Source organism: Mustela lutreola, chromosome 4, assembly GCF_030435805.1.
Source record: "Mustela lutreola isolate mMusLut2 chromosome 4, mMusLut2.pri, whole genome shotgun sequence".
Lineage (NCBI taxonomy): Eukaryota > Metazoa > Chordata > Mammalia > Carnivora > Mustelidae > Mustela > Mustela lutreola.
Window position 1 is genome coordinate 122,850,817 of NC_081293.1, and position 19,439 is coordinate 122,870,255.

At 37.2% G+C, this 19,439-nt stretch overlaps 1 protein-coding gene across 1 annotated transcript in view; it reads right to left on the bottom strand.

The window, feature by feature from the left end:
* The window catches only part of SEMA3E (semaphorin 3E), a 255,031-nt gene extending 244,412 nt beyond the window's left edge, over positions 1 to 10,619 (bottom strand). The window contains exon 1 of the mRNA XM_059170981.1: positions 9,864 to 10,619. Coding sequence (XP_059026964.1) covers positions 9,864 to 9,978 — 115 coding nt within the window. The 5' untranslated portion in view covers positions 9,979 to 10,619. The remainder of the gene's footprint in view (positions 1 to 9,863) is intronic.
* Positions 10,620 to 19,439: the final 8,820 nt, after the last annotated feature.

Here is a 19,439-nt window from a genome sequence, read left to right on the forward strand (position 1 = left end):
TGTTTGAGTAGAGATGCTCTGTGTGTGTGTGTTTTATTAAACTTCTTATTTTAGAATAGTTTTAGATTTACAGAAAAGTTGTAAAGATAGTACAGATAGTTACCATATATCTATACTCAATTTCCCCTATGCACAGCTTACATTAATATGGGTATACTTATCATAATTAATAAACCAATACTGTCCCATTATTACTAACTAAAACTCAGACTTTATTCAGATTTCCTTGTGTTTTTAACTATTACAGTCCCAGGGTCCCATCCAGAAAATGCATCACATCTACAAAACTGTGTTTTTTATTTTCTTAGACCCCTAGCGTGATAGTCAATATCTAAAGCTTAGAAGAAGCGCAACAGAATAATCATGGAATAAGTGAATGACTGAATAAATATTTCTTAAAAAGGCACAGAAGCTTCTGAATCCCTGAAGGGAACGATCAGGATGCATAACCAAAAGAAAAATGAAGTGGACCTAATTTCATGAGTCCCAGAAAACATTCCCCTGAGAGATGAAGGAGTTCTAGAATCTTACAAAATGCTTTTCCATAATTTGTCAATATTTGATGTTTTCTTGTCTGAACTCAATGATACCATTCATAATTTATATCATCGATGATCATTCACAACAGATGCAATGTACATGCTAAATTACCTATATATATCATCTAGTAAAAAAAAAAGTGGGTAGAGAATGGTATAATAGATATTATGAATGTAAGTATATTTATGAAGACCAAGGGAGTGATTTGGAAAACTGAATAAATGACACCCTTAACCCAGGTGATGGACCTAAAAGGAGGAAAAAAATGAAAACGGTAACTTGAAAGTGAGGGTCCCCTGAAGCATCATCACCCCACTTAGCCCACCGAGAGTCTCTCCTGCTCTGGCGAAGCGTACACTGAGTCACCTGCAGGGCTAGTTAAAACACAGCTTCTGAAAGCTCCAGGATTACTGCTGCAGAAGCTCCCCAGGGATGCTGATGTTGCCAGTCTCTAACACTCTGCATAGCACCCCAGTGCATATCCCCTCTGGGACCCTAGTTCGGAAAGGGAACGAAAGAAAATCCCCAGTAACTTCATCTCCTTTGCAATGAAATTCAACTAAGCCTTCTGTCAGGTGAATTTTTTAGAAGTGGCTCTACCTCTCAAAAAAATTAGGTAAGGTTTTATCATTTTGTCATTTTGGTTGTAACACAGAAGCCACAACAGCAATAAAAAGTTTTGTTTGGTTTTTATACACTAGATACTAAACACCCAGCTTTTAATTACTGGCTTTAGGAATGATCTGAGTAAGTCGTTTTATTCTATTCACAAGGGTAGATAAAATAAATAAAATAATAAAATAAAAATACCCCTTGCCCTCAAAAATCTTAAAATGTTTATAGACAATCACATAAACTAGGGAACACTGTAAGTCATTACAACACAATATCCACTTCCGTGATACATTTAAGTTTTTTACAAAAATCATGAGATTGACTGTGTTCATTAGCCCCTTACACTTGTGGTTTGAAAAGCCCCTTTACACTTGTGCTAAATTCAATGATTTAGCAAGAATAATACAGCATCGAATAGGATATACGCACTGTAGATTCAAACCCAGGATTTTAAAATTTGAGTCCATACTTATTCTTGCCACTAGAACATACTGTTTCCTAATAACAATTTTGAAATGTCTTTTGGAGAAATTATACACACTGGGAGGTCTCATAAGGGAAGGAACAGAGTCCTACAATTCTAGAATTGGAAAGGATCTGAGAAACCCCACGGTCCATAATAAACTCTTGGACTCGGGGTTAGGAAAAAAGCAATCAGGAGGCATGAATAGCTATAAGCAATGCTGTCAGTACATTCCTCTTTGGCTTAGTTCCCCAGTGCATCTTGAGCTTTGAATTTAAAGCCCTCCTCATTTCCCATCATTTCCTGGGAGGGAATTGTCCAGAAAGGAAAAGGTCAGTGTCCCTAGCTGACCTCTATTTTTCCCTTCCTTTGTCCCCATTCTCTTTGCTCTGTTCCTTTCTGGTTCTGGAGTTAGTCTAGCTATGTCACATCACCACTAAGATTTAGCCTCTGGGATGCTGCTCTTCTTTCTACCCTGTGAATAAAAACCTCTTTTTTATTCTGGTTTCAATGAATTAAAATTTAAAAGTCAGAAAAAATAAACCAAAATGGACTAGAAAGAGAGAGACTTACACAGAATATGCTAACTTAAAATTAACCCAAATTGAGACGAAGAGTGGGGGGGGGGCAGGAATATCTACTCCTGTTGGGTACCCTAATTCCTTCCCAGTCCATTTCCTATAGTCATAAGAGTCACAAGGATCCCACTAGAAACACAGGCTAAACAAAGAGGACAAGTTGTCCAGGTGACTATTAAGCAAATACTAAAGGATTTGCCACATTAGCATATTTCATTATGTCCTAAGTCATGAATTTCAACAAAGTTTGATTGCTAAAGAAGTGTAATTAAACTTTGATTTTTAACTCAAAGGTCCTGTCTATTCACTGAATTAGACCACAAAAACGAAACGAATACTGAAGATAAGCTGAGGGCCAGGAAACATACACCATTCGCTACAAATATGTTTCATTCCACTTTTGGCCTAGGGTGGGGAAGAAATAAAAATACCTTTCTGGAAAAAAAGCAGAAGAGGACAAAACGAAGGATGGTGCTGGTGACAGCAACACAGCATGGTAATCAAAGAATGAAGTGGTAAGAGAAAAAAATGGGAGGGGTGTGGTAATCACCCAGGAAATACAAATGCAGCAGAAGGTATGAAGGAGAACAAGAACATTGATTATAAATGTGTGAATATGGCTAACCGGTCTGGAGGATGTCCAGCTCTGGCCGCTCCACTACCATGCAGCCCTGAGAGGAATGGAGGGGAACAGGGAGAGAAGGCCCTGGCCCCTCTGCCTCTCTCCTCATGCATGTCTTACCAAAGGAGCCATAAATAGTTCTTCAGGATTCCTAAGTTTCCTTGGTACTCCTCACCCCATCCCCCATCACACTATCCTTTCAAAAGCAGGGCTCTAAATCACTTTGGTTCATGTATATATCCACTCATTGAGCATTATCGAACATCTACTAAGAGAGGGGGAACTGCGGCCCACACCGGCTATCCTACCTGTTTGTCCAGGGGAAGGTGGAATGGAAAGCTTTCTTTTGCTTTCAAAGCAAGCAGTACATGCTAGATTGATAGCTGCTTCTAAGATACTGTTTTGTTTAACTTTTGACAGTGTGGTCTGGTCTTAGTAATAATAGTTCTATGTGCTTTACAAAGCTGGGTCTACAATAACCTTTGTGAGTAACTTTGGTTTATTTTGTGGCTTTGGTCTGCTATCTCCCAGGTGCCATCAGACGAAGTTCCAACTTTCCTCTTATCTTTAAGTTTCAACTTTCCAATTAAGGAAAATTTAATTCCTTCACTTCCAAAAATAATAATAATAATAATAATAATAATAATAATAATAATAATAATTATTCCACAGTGACTTGCAAACATGAGAGACCCCAATATTCCTTGTTCCTTCTAGTCACCTACTACAGTAAGTGCCAGATTTCATGAAAGAAAATCTTTGCAAGTAAAAAACCATACTGATTAAGGATCCTCCCTTATTTTCAGTTCTAAGTTAATGATTAAATCATGATGGCTTTTAGAATTAAAAAAAGGGAACCAGGGGAGACTAGTTCTCTCTGACTTCTGATTCATTGAATAACCTCTGAAAAGCTTCCCACGCTCAAATATTTGCCAAATAATTTGCATTGTCTTGTGTAATTCTTTCAGTTTACTGCAAGTTACATATCACACCATTTTATACACGAGAACATTCATAATCAGAAAAGATAAGGACCTTAGGATCATATAGCCAGAAGCAAGATTCACATTCAGTATGTCTCATCCAAAGTCTAGAGTCTTTAGGCCCATGAAAATAGAATGTAAGAGTGTTCTGTAATTCCTGGGTCTACGCTATTCTTCTATGTGTACTGTGCCAAAGCCTTAAGCTAAGTCATTGAACAGAGAGCAATAATGGCTGAGAGTATTACCAGGAATGGGAGTGGAAATATATTTCTAAGCCCCAGAAATCAGGAAGTCATGGATTTCTCTTTCCCTTTTCCACACTCGTAGAGGCAAGATTACCAGAGCAAGAGGGCCATATAGTGGGAATACCCTGAACCAGCCATTAGTACTAATGGAGGCTGAACATTTCTTGAGTTACCAGCTGCCTTAGCCATCCTATGAAGTCAAATCATCAATTCCAAAGACATCTCTGTTCTTGAAATCAGCACATTCTTCAGAGACTATAATACTGGGTTCAACTGTGGCATTCACACATGCTTTTCATTCGGAGTCCAGAAAATCCCACCTATGTAATATTCAATCTTGTCACTGTCATCTTTATCACGAGTACAAAAAATAACTAGTGACATTGATAGTGTCTCTTATGCTTCAAATGTTATTTAAAACCATCCTGAGAAAAAATCATTATTAAAATAACCATCATCCTTTGTAGAATTTATATAATATTCCAGGGTGTCAGATGTTGTGCTAAAAGACTATAACCAGCATTTAGCCCTGCATCTTGAAACTAAGAAAATAAATTTAAATCTTCACTCCACACCTTCTAGAAAATGTTTTAATGGTATGATTTCACTTTTGTTTGGTTTTCAATTCTCTAAGACTGACCTTACAAGACTACTTTAACACTGCGGTGGCTATGGATAAAGGGGCATGCATGCGTGCAAAGTGCCATTTCTGGATTCCTGCAGACGAAATTCCTCTACTAAACCACAGAAGAGTTCTATGCACAAAGATAAAGGAGCAAATCCTTGCACACTCTCCCACTAAGAACTCCCGATGATGATTCCAGAAGATATCTTTGAAGAAATAACACTGACTTCGCAGACTGCTAACAGTAATGTCTACCACCAATGACCAATTTGACGTTTGGTTCTTTATTATGAGGCCTTAGAACTGAGGCCACCAAGTTGATCTCATCCCAGAGAGACCCCCTCTATGAAATCACCTCAGGCTACATGACAAATCTAACACAGACGGCAAAGTAATGATAGGGCAACAAACGTTTGAAAGAATACTCCACTGTGACAACATGACTACTGTATATATTTAATAGTCAAGAACAAGTATTGGTTCTGTATTATGGACAGGACACTCTCTTCATAAAAACTTGTAAGAAATGGCTTTATGCAACTAAATTATTCTTCAGTCTGAAATTGGCCCAGTTCATTTTAAATTCCATTTACTGTTTTTGCTAGCTCTGACCGCCCCTCCCCCTATCCCTATATAAAGGACAAAGGTTTTCACACTGTAATACCCAAACTCCAGATAAAGACTAAATAATGCATATTCACTCGGGGAATCACTACTGATAATACCTAGTTAGTCGCTGAGCTATGAGCTCCATTAGGAAAAACTAGCTTAGTCACTGCCTGTCTTTTATTTGCTCTGGATATGAAATGAATACTACAGTTTCCAGGATGATTGATCACTTAAAACTTTCCGCTTTTACTGTGCTCTCCTAGAATTCTACCTCAATTTTCTTTCATAAAAACTGGAAAAAAAATTGAAGGTTGGGTATAAAATGAAAATGTAAATTAATTGATACATTGCACATACTATTAAAGCAAAACTACTGGCCATGAATCTTAGAAAAATACACTGATGATTCAATCATCTTCTAAATTATTACATCCAGAAGCCAAAGGTATGGAAGATGGGATTTTGAGTGAATGCCACCTATCAGAATAAACCATATATTTTATGCTACTTAAGACCATTCTTCTGTCTTCCCTATTAACATTATTCCAGCATTTATTGATATCCAAACTCATGCCATTCCTAAAGACTTTTCTCTTTAGGACACATTTCCTTCTAAACTTCTCAACTTATATCAGTCTTCAGGAAATATTAACAAAATAATTTTTGGTTATAAAGTATTTTCACAGTTTTGCCATTTCATTTGATACTCTCAAAAAGCACCATTATTATCCCTATTTTCAAATTAAGGAAACTGAGTCACAATTACTATTAGTATAAGTGGAAGGACTAGAGTTGGAGTGGAGACCTCAGACTGTAAATCCTGAACTCTCTGAACTAAGACATATCTGTTCTTAATTGGTTATAACTAAATATAGATAGACTAATTAATACCCTATATCCCAATTTTATACGTATATATACAATGCTAGAATCTACATTCATAATGTCAACATATTTTAGGAAAGATCTTCTGCCATATTTATGCCTTTACTTCTCTATCTCTTCACCAAACATCCCCTGATTACACAGCTACTCTCCCTGGTTTCTATAATTGTCATTCATTTTTTTTTTCTTTTTAGATTTTTTATTTTTTATTTGACAGAGAGAGATCACAAGTAGGCAGAGAGAAAGAGGGGGAAGCAGGCTCCCCGCTGAGCAGAGAGCCCAGGAATCCCAGGACCCTGAGATCATGACCTGAGCAGAAGGCAGAGGCCTTAACCCACTGAGCCACCCCGGCACCCCCTGTGATTGTAATTCTTTATTGGGTCTTTGATTACCTACCCTATCTGCCAAACTCCCTTGATTGAATTTCTGGGGTTCTCCATGGACATTGGGATTTCTTCTTTGACAAGGTGCTTTGCTCATTTGTTTTTTCTTCTCTGAGCTCCATTATCAAGAGGGTTATTTTTGCCTTCCCTGTAACCTCATTAATGCAGGATGATAATAGATAAGGAGAGAACAGACATCAATAGAGAGAAGTGGTTGAATCTAGCAGGGCTCTATTCCCGTTCCTCTCTTTCTCCTTCACTTCTGTCATGAAGATCTCAGCTATTTTTTAAGGAAATCCTTGGATAGAACATTATAAATCTGAATTAATCACATCAATATCATCCTCTTTAGGTTATTGGCTATAAAGTTGGCTGTAATTCTTAACTATCCATAAACCCTTAAGTATCTTTCTGGTACCACTAATGTCAACTGAAATCTTGACTGAAAAGTCTTACAAAGCAGGATACCACCTTGCTAAGTTTTTATTTGTTCACCCAATTTATCTTAGACCTACAAAATACATTAAAAGATACCTTCTTTGCCTCAACAAGAGTAAATGTTTCATAGCTTTATCCACTAGGCTTGCTCTCAGCATATTTGCTTAACATTGGAGTGCAGTGGATATTCAGTAAGATGAGGGAGGAATTCCGTTTTATCCCACTGCAGGTGGAGGGTAGTGGGAAATACGTAAGAGGATGCTCTATATCTGATACCAACTTTCTACCTTGTCTTCCCACCTTCTCTGCCTTTTTTTCCCTTTTAGCTCTAATGGCCTCCCCTCCTCTTAAGCTCTGTTTTTAGAACATGCCACTTCCATAAAAAGAGAAGGATGGAAGAGAGAGGAAAGCGCATGCCATGGGTATTTTCACATAATTTAGCTCAAACTTTGTGTATGACACTGAAACTTTTGCCTCCTTTTTGGGAAGAGACACTAGGCTTGTGGTCTCAAGTGCCATCCTGATAATGGAGGAGATCACCTCCAGGGAGCCCTGCTGGATTTATATCCTAAGGGTTAGGCAGCAGTTCAGAGGTGTTACATTATTTATATCCAGTGCTCCTTATTTTGAAGGATCACGTACTCATGTATAATATCAATCAACTAACTGACCCATTACTAAAATGTGACCAGATAGTAAGAGATTATACTCTGAAATACCACCCTCATAGTTTTTGTATACCCCCTAAAAGGTCCACTGAATTCCAAAGGGTAAAAAGTAAGTGGGGGCAGCTTACAGTGGACTGATGGGGCTGCACACTTCTGCTCTGCCAGTCCTCTGCTTTCACTGAGGCACCTGCGGTAGGCGCTTGCTGCCTCAGGTTATATCTCTCGTGTGATCTTTCAGCTGATTTTGCTAGCTAGCTAAACTGCACAAGTGAGAACATTCTATTTTCAGGTAACTATACACTGTCTTTGTATAAAAGCACAACAGTGAGCATTTCAGCCAGTGCCGTTAAATGAAAAGGTTAAGAAAAACCAAAGGGAAATGTGGTGGTAGTTTCCAGGCCAGTGTACACACAGAGAATAGCAGTTCTATTCCCACATCAAAGAACACAACCCATAAAATCAATGACAGAGAGATGGAATGAAAAAAAAAACAAGAAGGATGTAATGGAGATAAGTCTGATCACAGTGTTATGCATAGCATTTAGATGCATTAGAGAATTTTAGTATGCTCTGACCATACTACAAGCTAATGAAATACTGCAAGAAGGTATCTCTGAAAATACCCTAATACTGAACTACTGAGAACAAGTACCCTAATAATGAGGTATAAAAGGCTAATGTCATGTGTAGCAGAATGGTAACTCGCCAAAACTTGCAGCTTATCTGCTTGTCTGCCTAAGAAAAACAATCCATTTATTATGTTCTTCTTCTGAAATCCTTCTTTGTCCATAATTCATCACACCAAATTTTGATATATTTGATCAAACTTCTTAGAAATATGCATTTTGATACATACCACGGTATTCCTTCCCAATTCAAATAATCAGTGTCAATGCTAGGTACTCTATTTCAAATTCTTACAAATTTAGTGTCAATGTGTCTCTTAAACTTATGTTATCTACTGGAGAGTGCTATAGGAAAACAATATAAATTTTAAAAAATTTCATAGATTGTTAATTATTGTAAAAATAATAAATTTCTATGGTCAATATCAACTGATGATTGTCCAATAAAACCAAAATAAAGGTCAATCCCATCATATGCGATTGAGGCTTCCTGTTTTGTTTCTCCCTCTGGTAAAGATTACACCTACGCTTCAAAACTACAGGTTTCTGTTCATTCTACAATAGGGACGATATTAAAGCTCACACAAGTGAAAAATGGTTCTTATGGAATTCTTGTTATGCAACTGTTATCTGTCTCAATGATTAGTAATAATAAATACTTCTTTCTGAAAATGTATTCCAAATTACTTTTAGGTCAGCAGTCACCTTCTCTCTACATGCAGGTTTTGTTTGTTTGTTTGTTTATAGGAAGAATCACCAAGCCTATTCACAACTGGCTTTTACTGGTCCTGATGCAAAAGCTATCTTTTGATAATTTATTTATGAGCAAATGCTGCTTTCCAAGACATAGCTGCAGAATAAAATATTTAAGCACTGACAGACAGAAATTCAGTGAAGCAACATGAATTTACATTAAAAGACTAGATGCTAGTGAATAGTATCTTAATACTTTAATCAATATAATTCAGTTTACAAGGATTGTTAATAAACTCTGAAAATATTTTTGCTGGACATAAAAGAAATTCTAATAACTCAACTAAAAAGCTAATTTATATCACTCATTAGTCATTCTAATTACATGGTGATGACTCTGTTATCCTGGATAAGAAATCATTTTGTTTCTTTTCCCCTCCCCTCATCCCCATTATGGACAACACAGAACCATAATCAACTCCACTTCTGTTTCTAAAGCCCTTCTCCCACATCCTTGCTTCCCCAAATGCATAATCGGTATTTAAATACCTAACTGCTAACTTGGGGGATTCAGCCCCTCAAGGCAATTTACAACCTGCGTCCTGCCCTCTTCTGCTGTGTCTGCTAGAGAATGAACTTCTCATTAATACAACGTAATATTTACAAGACAAAAATAACATCTCTAAGTTGGCATGCGGTTTTGCACTATTCTCAGGTGTGGTTAAGTACTGACATGCTAATTAGAGGTACTTAGAATCTTAGGTCAGTTTTGCAATGATTTTTTTCAGCTGCATTTTCAGGGTCTGTGAAGAACAGAGATCTGTGTTAAAGGACTTTAATTTCTACCTCTCTCTTTTTTGTTAACGAAAGGATCTGAAGAGGTGACCTACCTTTATGTGACAGACGTAAGCGGGGGTGAGGGCTATCAGCCGTGTGCCCTCCTATCCAGAGCTCCTGTAAGTAACCCCACAGGAGCCAGGTGACAAGGTTCGCAGCTGATGCCATGCTGCCGTGCTCGGTGCTCCCCGGGCTCGCCGGGCGCCCCTCCGATCCTCACTTTCAGGTGGGTCTGAGTTTTACTTAGGACTCCCCTCCAGGGGCAGCGCGTGAGAGGCTTTGTCAGAAATCGAACGCGTTGTCATCAGAAAGCACAGTCCCAAAGTGCCATTTGTCAGGCTGTATTCGGAATATGTAAAACCTTTCTTCCCTGAAGACAGTTGTTTATAAGCCAGGAGCAAGAGGACATTCCAAGGAGTGAGCCTTCAGAGCCATGTCCTGTCCAGAGCTCTCTTCAGCAACTATGCGGACAGACTCAGGGGGAAATTGTAATTCTTTTTTTTTTTTTTTTAAGTCACTTCGGCAAGCGCTTCATTCAGAAAAGGAAAAAAAAAAAAAAAAAACCAGAAACAATCCCAGAGCACACGCACTGCCTTCCCTGTGGAGCTCTTTTCTCTTCTGACTCTCCGGTCAGTCTTTGCACTGACTTGCCAAACAGCTAGTTTTAATTCACCTTTCACCTTGCTAATTAAAAACAAGAAGTGCCATTCCCTCCAGGAGTTGCAGGATCCACCCAGCAGGGATGCCGTTCTGTCAGCGAGCTGTGTTTACAGGGAAAGTTCAGGCAGGGTTGAGCTGTTTCTAGGAAGTGTTTCTGGTCCACATGCCCTGCTCCCACCCGCCCTCCCAGTATTACTGGCCCCACGTCACTCAGCGCAGGAGACAAGTCCATGCTTTGATGGGGAGGGCGGATCAGGAGGGAGAATGATCTATATAATACGCTGATTACTGAGGTTTATACAACAGAAGAGGATGGAGCCTCAGGAAGGGGCTTTTAAATGCTCACTCACCAAGATTAACCCTTGAATAAATGCAAATTCATGTTAAATAATCTATTTGCCACCATCCAGCACCCACAGTGGGGGTTTTTTGTTATTTGTTTCCACTGAAATTGTTTTTTTTTTCACATTTATGTTTTTTTTTTAATTGATTACATCTTAGAAATGTTATTTTCAACTCTCGGATGGAACGTATGTTTCAAGAGCCTGATTTTTAAAAAGTCACCTGTGATTGTTTCATAAATGTGTTAATACTAAAAACTTATTTTACTTAAGCAAATTCTTCAAACCAATTTAAAGCAAATCCTTCTTCTTCTTCTTTTTTTTTCCTTAAAGCTAGTCATAAATTTCAGCCCAAGTTTAAGAATACATTTTGAAGAGGTTTTCTCCCACATAAGGTACCTGTGGAAAAGTTGAGGTTCTCTATCTGACAGATTCCAGTAAAGCAGGTATTAGAAGAGTCAGGATGTGAAATTCTCCCACTATGCACTTTCAGAGTTTATTTTCCAAGACACTATGTTTGTGTAAATAAGCTTAACACAACAGGTCAACTTTACAATCTACTTTCCATCAATCTCAAAAACTAAACCAAACACTCTGTAGCTGTTGGCATGGAAATGGATGTCACTATTTTAAGATACCAATAAACTTGAATAGGTAGGTGATTTGATAGTTGAGAGTTAAATGGTAAACAAATGATTTCAGCTGTTAACTTTTCTTACTGTTTTTAAATGGTACTGTTAAGGGCACTTCTTGAGAATTATATGTTTAAAATCATATGATTCTAACAAAAAGATGGCACAGGTTATCCTGATATTTTGCATTTTATATATAAGCAAACGTAGAGCCATGAATTATCTATCCATTTTCCTAAGCATGATACGTTCTATAACAGGCAGAGTATATTTTAGTAAAATGTAAATGTCACTGGATATTATAAATAATTAGATTTCCAAGTTCTACAAAAGATAACAAACTCTAAACATTATTTAACAGTGGAGCAACATGAAGTATTTAGAAACTTTTAACCTGGGGTGGTCTCTGTAGGCGCTTGCATATTTTAAAAGCCAGTCTGATGAGCTACAGACTTAAAGGTTGCTCTAAATGTGATATAATGTACCTTTGGAATCCTCTTTTGCTCTCTTCCAGAAATGAAGTAACTACAAAGTAAATAGCAGCTTTTATATGTGTTATCTAATAGGATTCCAGGAAAAGTAAATGTTGGGCATATAACTTTTATTACAAATATATGGCCTGGCTCATACAACTGAAATTCTACTTAAGATGGTGCAGTGCTTGCTCTAACTCTATTATGGACCTGAGGATTCATTAGGATTATTCATTTAGGATACAAAATCCATGTTCATTAGGATACAAAAGTCAACCATTACTGTCCATGAAACCATGAATGTTACGAATGCCAGTTACCTGCATACAAGCTACATACCGAGAGTCATCTTCGGTGTTCCGTGTCATCCTTCAGATTCGATTACGGCACTTTAAAGTACACGCCAGAATAATGAGCTTGTTGGGTTTCTCAAAATGTGTTTTGGTTTATCCTTCAGTTATCAATGCCTTTGCTTATTCCCTTTTATTCCTCCATATGTCCTTCTACCTTTCTCTCTAGTCTATAACCTAAAGATGATGCCAAAAGAAAAAAAAAATGATCAAAAATACTAAAATATCCAAACTACCCAAAGCCACACTGCCCCCATGCGGTTTCAGCCCCTATGGATGGAATGATCGATAGTCTATGAGACCAAATCGGTCACTTGCATCATAAAATAAAACAAGAAGGACCCTCAGGAGCAGGGTCACCACATAATGTATCATCTAAACAAGGTATGTTTTAAGAGTGTAAGAGTCTTCTATTAATAACCACATATAAGCCAAGAATATTATAGACAAATCAGGACATCATGACATGTTAACCTTCATGGAAGAAATTTCTAGGTACCCTTGGGAAACATGGAAATAGAAAACAAACAAACAAACAAAAAAACAAACCGAGAAAAAACTGACCTGCCACCAATGTTGAAGGAATAGCTTCAGTGAACTAAAGAGCTCTGGGACTAGCGACAGTACCTACTGGTATTATTATATTTGATTTCAGAGGAGCTAGACTGCCAATCTGAACAGCATTGGACAACATGGAAAACCAGGTAAGAAGGGAAATGGAATTTTTTTTTTTTTTAGATTTCTTTATTTTAGAGAGAGAAGAGAGTGCACATGAGTGGGGGGATGGGCAGAGGGAGAGAATCTTCCAGCAGACTCCCCACTGAGCTAGGAGCCCAACACAGGGCTCAGTCTCATCAACCAGGAGATCACGACCTGAGCCAAAAGTCTGTCAGATGCTTAACCAACTGAGCTACCCAGGCGCAAATGTCAATTCTGAAGGTATTGCTTGCCAGGTCAAATGTTGCATTCCAAAATCTTAACCATTTGTTGCTGGGTCACACCATGGTAGTGAGGGAAAAAAACGGGGTTGGGGGAATGGAGTATTCATGAGGATTCCCAGGCTTCCCTGGCTTCCCTATGGTGGATTCTGTCACTGGTTCTCTGCTTAATAGCAGAAGAACAACTGGCCTCTGAAATAATCCTTCCCAGGATGTGGTCCCAGACAATCTGCTACTGAATCACACCGGGTATTTGCCAAATATGCCCCAACTGATATTCCCAGCATGCCTAAAGTTATACATACTAAAATCTGAGTTTTATAGTGGTTCCTTTAGGTCAGTCTTATTAAAACATTAGACATCCGTTCGCTATTCTCACCATTTTTAATGTAATAACATAGTATGCAATTAAAATTTATATAAGATGAGGGGCTCCTGGGTGGCTCAGTGGGTGGGTTAAAGCCTCTGCCTTCGGCTCGGGTCATGATCCCAGGGTCTTGGGATCGAGCCCTGCGTCGGGCTCTCTGCTCTGCAGGGAGCCTGCTTCCTTCTCTCTCTCTCTTTCTGTCTGCCTCTCTGCCTCCTTGTGATCTCAATCTGTCAAATAAATAAATAAAATCGTTAAAAAATTTATATAAAATGAAATCATTACCTCATAGGCTTGGTGTGCTACTGATATTTTTCAAAGACGTGAAAACCAACAAAAATTGTAAGGGTTTACCTCTGCATGACTTAAAGTGTTCTCATTTACTATGGGATGCAGCACTTATGAATGCTCCCAAGAATATCCATTCTTTTTTTCCTTCCTACCCAGGAAGACAGGCAGGGAAGAAATATATGAGAGAGCGTATTTCCCAGCCCCTTAGCAGTCACGTGATGCCATGTGACAAATTCTGACCACCAAATAAATGTGTCACCTCTGGGCTGAGGCAGTGAAATGCTCCCACACAATTCTGTCTCACATTTTTTTCTAGCAGAAAAGGATAAGCAGCTTGCAGAAGAGGAGGAGGACTCACACTGAAATGGTGAAGTTGTAAGACTGAAGCATCTTAGATTGCTGAATCACCACACTGGGGTCAGCTGGCCTGAAAGCTTCCCTGGACCCGCAGTACATTTTACATGAACAGGAACTGCCTGATTTGTTACAACAAATCAGCATGAGCTGATCATGGCGCATCAGTAAGTCACTAATATTGCAATTCCTTCCTAACTGTCACTAAGACTTACTTCAGCAGAACTTACTCATAAGCCAGCAAGAGATGTGGAAACTGAGGGCTAAGAGATACAGAGAATCCCTACATCACTTTTAGAATAAAATGGGACATGCCCTTCATTTTCCCAACTGAATGCTGTACCCAAAAATGATGTCATAAGCAGTAAGGGGAGGTGAATAGATGGTAGTACATCTTAAGAACAATTATGATTAAAACCATTAATACATCAAAGTATTGCAAGAACAATGATGATGATCCTTTTAGGAACTAAAGATAAACTTTCTCTCCGGTGGTCGCAGCATTTCAGGTTCACTAATCCTCCTTCGACTCTCACTAACCCTGCTATCTGGAGCATCTCAAATGTCCCACCAATAGGACCTGCCAGTGCTGCAGCTGCTGCCGTCATTACCACCAGGCTTTACACGCGGAGACTGCAGATGCACTTACTGGCTGCTTAGTGCAAAGACCTTATACTATAGACGTGGTGAGAGTTCCCGAAGTCCGGACTGGCCGTTTCCCACATTCCATGATTCACGTAGATGAGAAGAAACTGACAACTAACTTCCTTTTGTGTGTTATCAAGAGTGGTCCAAAGAATGGCATCCCATCAGTAAGAACCATCGAGATACATTCCCATCACTTGCTGAAAGAAGTTTGTTTGACGCCATTCTTTAAGTCACCATTTAGAGAGCTAACAATTCAATAGAATGGTTTTTCATTTATTTTCTATTTTAACCAGCAATTCTTAAAAAACAAAACAAATTAAAAAAAAGAAAAAGAAAAACCTCAAAATTTGAGCCAAAACTGTATTTTTTATAAAATTTTGAATTCTTTGTTTCTGACTTAACACTAGGTTTATTCTAATTTTGTTTTAGGTCCTTGACAATGAAGAAAAACAGGAAATGTTTTTCTTTCTTCAAGTATCAGCTTTAACTGATTTTAATCAAAGTGTAGTGATGCTTCTCATGCCCTCTTTATGGCAAAACAAAATTATTGTGTGTTATTAATTTGAAAATAATTTGTAGGTCCTGAGAGCTTTCCCTATACTCTTCCTTATGAGTTGTAGAGAATTCCTAAAAAAGGCAGAGTTCCAATCACTTGCTATAAAAAATGTAATAGAAACTTCCATAATACATTGTAATTTATTGGTTTATGTCTGTTGGAATATATATTTGTGAGTTATTGGTGGCGCCAATGGTGAATTGTTAGTAATGTGTGACTCACATCTGCAACATCTAGCACTGCACTTCAAACTGATTCCATTAATGGAATAAAAATACTATTACAATGTAATGTAATATATTTTAATAATAAGGTTAATTTGTTGTGTTCCATATATGCTAGGCACCTTGTAAGGCATATTCACATATAATCCAATTTAACCCAGAAAATAGCCTCATGCAATAGAAACCATTTTTATTGTCTTTACACATAAGAAGAATCTGGGACACAGATGCCAAGCAGCTTGCCTGAGGTGAAACACTGGTGAGTGACAGAATTGCCATTTTAAACCCATACTCTAGGGCCTGTGCTCCAACCGTTCCATATGTCTTCTCGGAAAGTATCATTTAGATAAGACTGCACAGGGATCCTTCTGAACAACTATACTAACAGGAACTTACCTTTAATAAATTCTAATAGTTAGCCATATATATATATATATATATATATATATATATATAGTTTTAGAATAAAAACTCAAGGCAGTTGGTAATCTAGTTGACAACAGCCTCTGTGACTGAACCCACCAGATAAAATCCTCTGTCTGAGGTGGTGGCAGATGGCAGAACACACTCTGTTCTTCCCACTTCAGGTTAAGTGTCTACTGCACAGGTTTTAGTGATTTGTTTAGTTGACTTGATTTGGCCCTTGTAGGCTGTTAGCTTTGTCTTCTTACCTTGGTAATCATGCATACCTTGAAGCTAAACACAGTAGGCAAAATGATTAAAAAATAAATCTGCAAAGGAATTAAGCAAATAGTTTTTCCCTAATTATCTTTATTCTACATTGATAGTTGTGTAATAAATAGGTATTTTTAAAATTGTCAGGCAACAATAGTTATTGGTGGAAATATATATACATATATGTGCGTACACACACACACACACACATACACACAACACTCACTTCTAGAAACAGTTACAGGAGAAGAAAGACGTTTCTAAGAAAGGATTTAAGGGTAATAAATCACTTAGGAATAGTTTCTGATGTTTATATGATTTTGTCCAAAAGAGTTCAACATTTTTAAACAACATTACCACTAAAGTACCTAAACCAAAGACAACACTTTATACTCAGTCCACTTAAGAAATGAACTCAGGACAAGACCAATAATAAGTGCCACAAACTACAGTAAAGAAGTTATCTCTCCAACTGGCATCCTTAATCTCATTCTAGAATTTAAGACCACTTATATTTATTGTCTTCCAGGCATGAAGTGATCTTATTTTTTCAAGGTCAGTTTCTGGATTATTTACTTAAAAAAAAAAAAAAAAAACAAAAAACAAACAAATGGAGGGAAGGGAAAAGAAGGAGAGAGGAAAGTGACAGGAATAGTAATTCAATGTAATTGAATTGATAATTCAATATAATTTTAAACATTATTTTCCTTATTCGTCTTGAGTCCTCTTTCATTTTCTCTGCAACCTGCACACACTGTTTTTGAACTACCACTGCTAAGGCCAGAACCAAACCAGTTGACATGGAGTAATTTATTCAGTAAATACTTAAATGTGTGGGAAAAAAATAGAGGTAAAATATACTCTGTATGGCTTAAGAAATTTAGAGACCAAATAATTTCTGTTAATTATTTGAATAATTTCTTTCATTGTTCACTTTGTCTTGAAAGGCCAATGTGTAAGCCTAGAGTGAAGAAAAACAGTTGTGTCCCATTATCAAAGAAGAAAAGGAAGGAATTAGATAAGGCCAGTGCAATTATCCATTAGTCAGCTGGCAAGAAACTGAGCAAGAAGGCCAAATATTTTATAATATTTTATAGTATCTTCAATTGTCATACAGTTGGCAAATGGATATAAAATTTTATATATCACATAATGCTGCCATCAACTCAGTGAATATACCTGTTTCACATTAAAATAAATGAAAACAAAACACTAACTTTAAAGTTGTGAAGAATCTGACAGAAAATCAAAATATTAAAATAAATCATATTTTGGCTATGAAAGTGAATTTTAGAGTTCAAAGGAATCGGAATGACAAAAGAAAAATCCTGGCAGAAATCTTATGAAGTCTCTTTTCCAAGGATTTCCTTTCCTCAACACCATTCCAAATAACCATCTACAGAAGAGAGAAAATAATACATAGATAAAAACAAAAAGTGATATTGAACCCATTGGTGAGATCCCCAAGATGAAATAAGAATCTCTAAACTCATTATTTCCTGTCATCTTTTATTTAGCTTCACTATAATTTCTACAAATGACTTGGCAAAATTATTATTGTGCACAAGCCAAATTTTGCATAAGGCAAAATTTCAGGTATGGTGCCTTTTTATTTGAATCAGTTGTTTCCCTACTGTGATTATTTTTGATGGGTAGTCTGAGTGGTTATTTTGCATTACTGGGTAGTTTGGGCCCAGTACATAACACTAGCACCACGTGGAGGCCGAGACTGGGACTACAGGTTTTCATGTATCAACGAAACCACAAACCTGCTCCTGCTCACAACTGGTTTCCTATTACAAAAGAAAGAATGTGCTTGATCCACTGATGTCACACTTCATATTCCGAGCATGGCCACTATGCATGACCTACAAAATGGGTCTTGCCAGTTAAAGGAAAATAATTTAAATGTTCTTGGAGAACATTAAGAACATTAAGATTTCTATTCAGAAAACATTTCTTATGAAAAGGCTTTTACATTTTGAAGGGATGACCATAAATCTTGTCAGAAACAAATGGAATAAATAGGAAAATATGTCTTGTGAAAACATGTTGACTGAACTTTAGCAACTTCAGTTGAAAATGTGATAGTATTTAGAACTACATTTAATCATCCCTGATGTTAGGATTATTGCATCTCATACCTAAAGCATCTCTAATATTATAATAACTCTGGGATAATAATATAATTGCATATAACTCCATTTTCTTTTTATAATCCTATGTGTATAATACATAATAAATTATGCAAAAATAATAACAGAAAATATCTACTGTCCTGAACTCCAACCCCACTATACTTGCTGACCAAAACAAACAAAAAACAAAACTGTCCTTCCCAGAAAGAATATTTTTAACTGTATTAGATATGAATAAGAAATTAGAATGTTTCCAAGGATAAATTAGTGTATGTGCAATAGCTATGCCTAAAATTAATTATGCCTAAAGTTAATTGAGGAGAATTTTAATAAACTGCTTAATGATCTGAAGATGGACCACTTACCATTGTAAGGAAAGGTATAAAAATGGAATGTTAATAAAATCGCACACTTTGAATGAAATTTTCATAGCTAAGCATGAAAAGCTAATTGGTGCATCATATTCCCACAACAAATCTGAGAAACTTTATCCAGGACTAAAATACAAAAAATGACTATGTATGAAAAGTAATTAGGATTCCCTGAGTAACGTAAGTTTTAAAACAAAAAAGTCTGCTTTAACAATTATTTCCAATGAAGTAATTTTTATGACATTAAGAATATGACATATCTGGGCCACCTGGGGGCTCACCTGGTTAAGTGTCTGACTTGGTTGCAGCTTAGATCAAGAGATCAAGCCCTGTGTTGGGCTCCACACTTGGAATGGAGTCTGCTTGGGATTTTTTCTCCTTCCCTTTCTCCTCCCCCCCCCCACCGCCGCCTCTCCTCCTTCCTAAGTGTGCATGCTCTCTCTCTCTCTCAAATAAATAAAATAAAATAAAATAAAATAAAATATCTTTTTCAAAAATGATATATCATCTCTTTCTGATTACCTGATTAAAAATTATGCTACTCTGCTTAAATTCCCAGAATGCTGTCTTTAACTACAAAAATACTAATATCCATATAATGAGAAAACAAT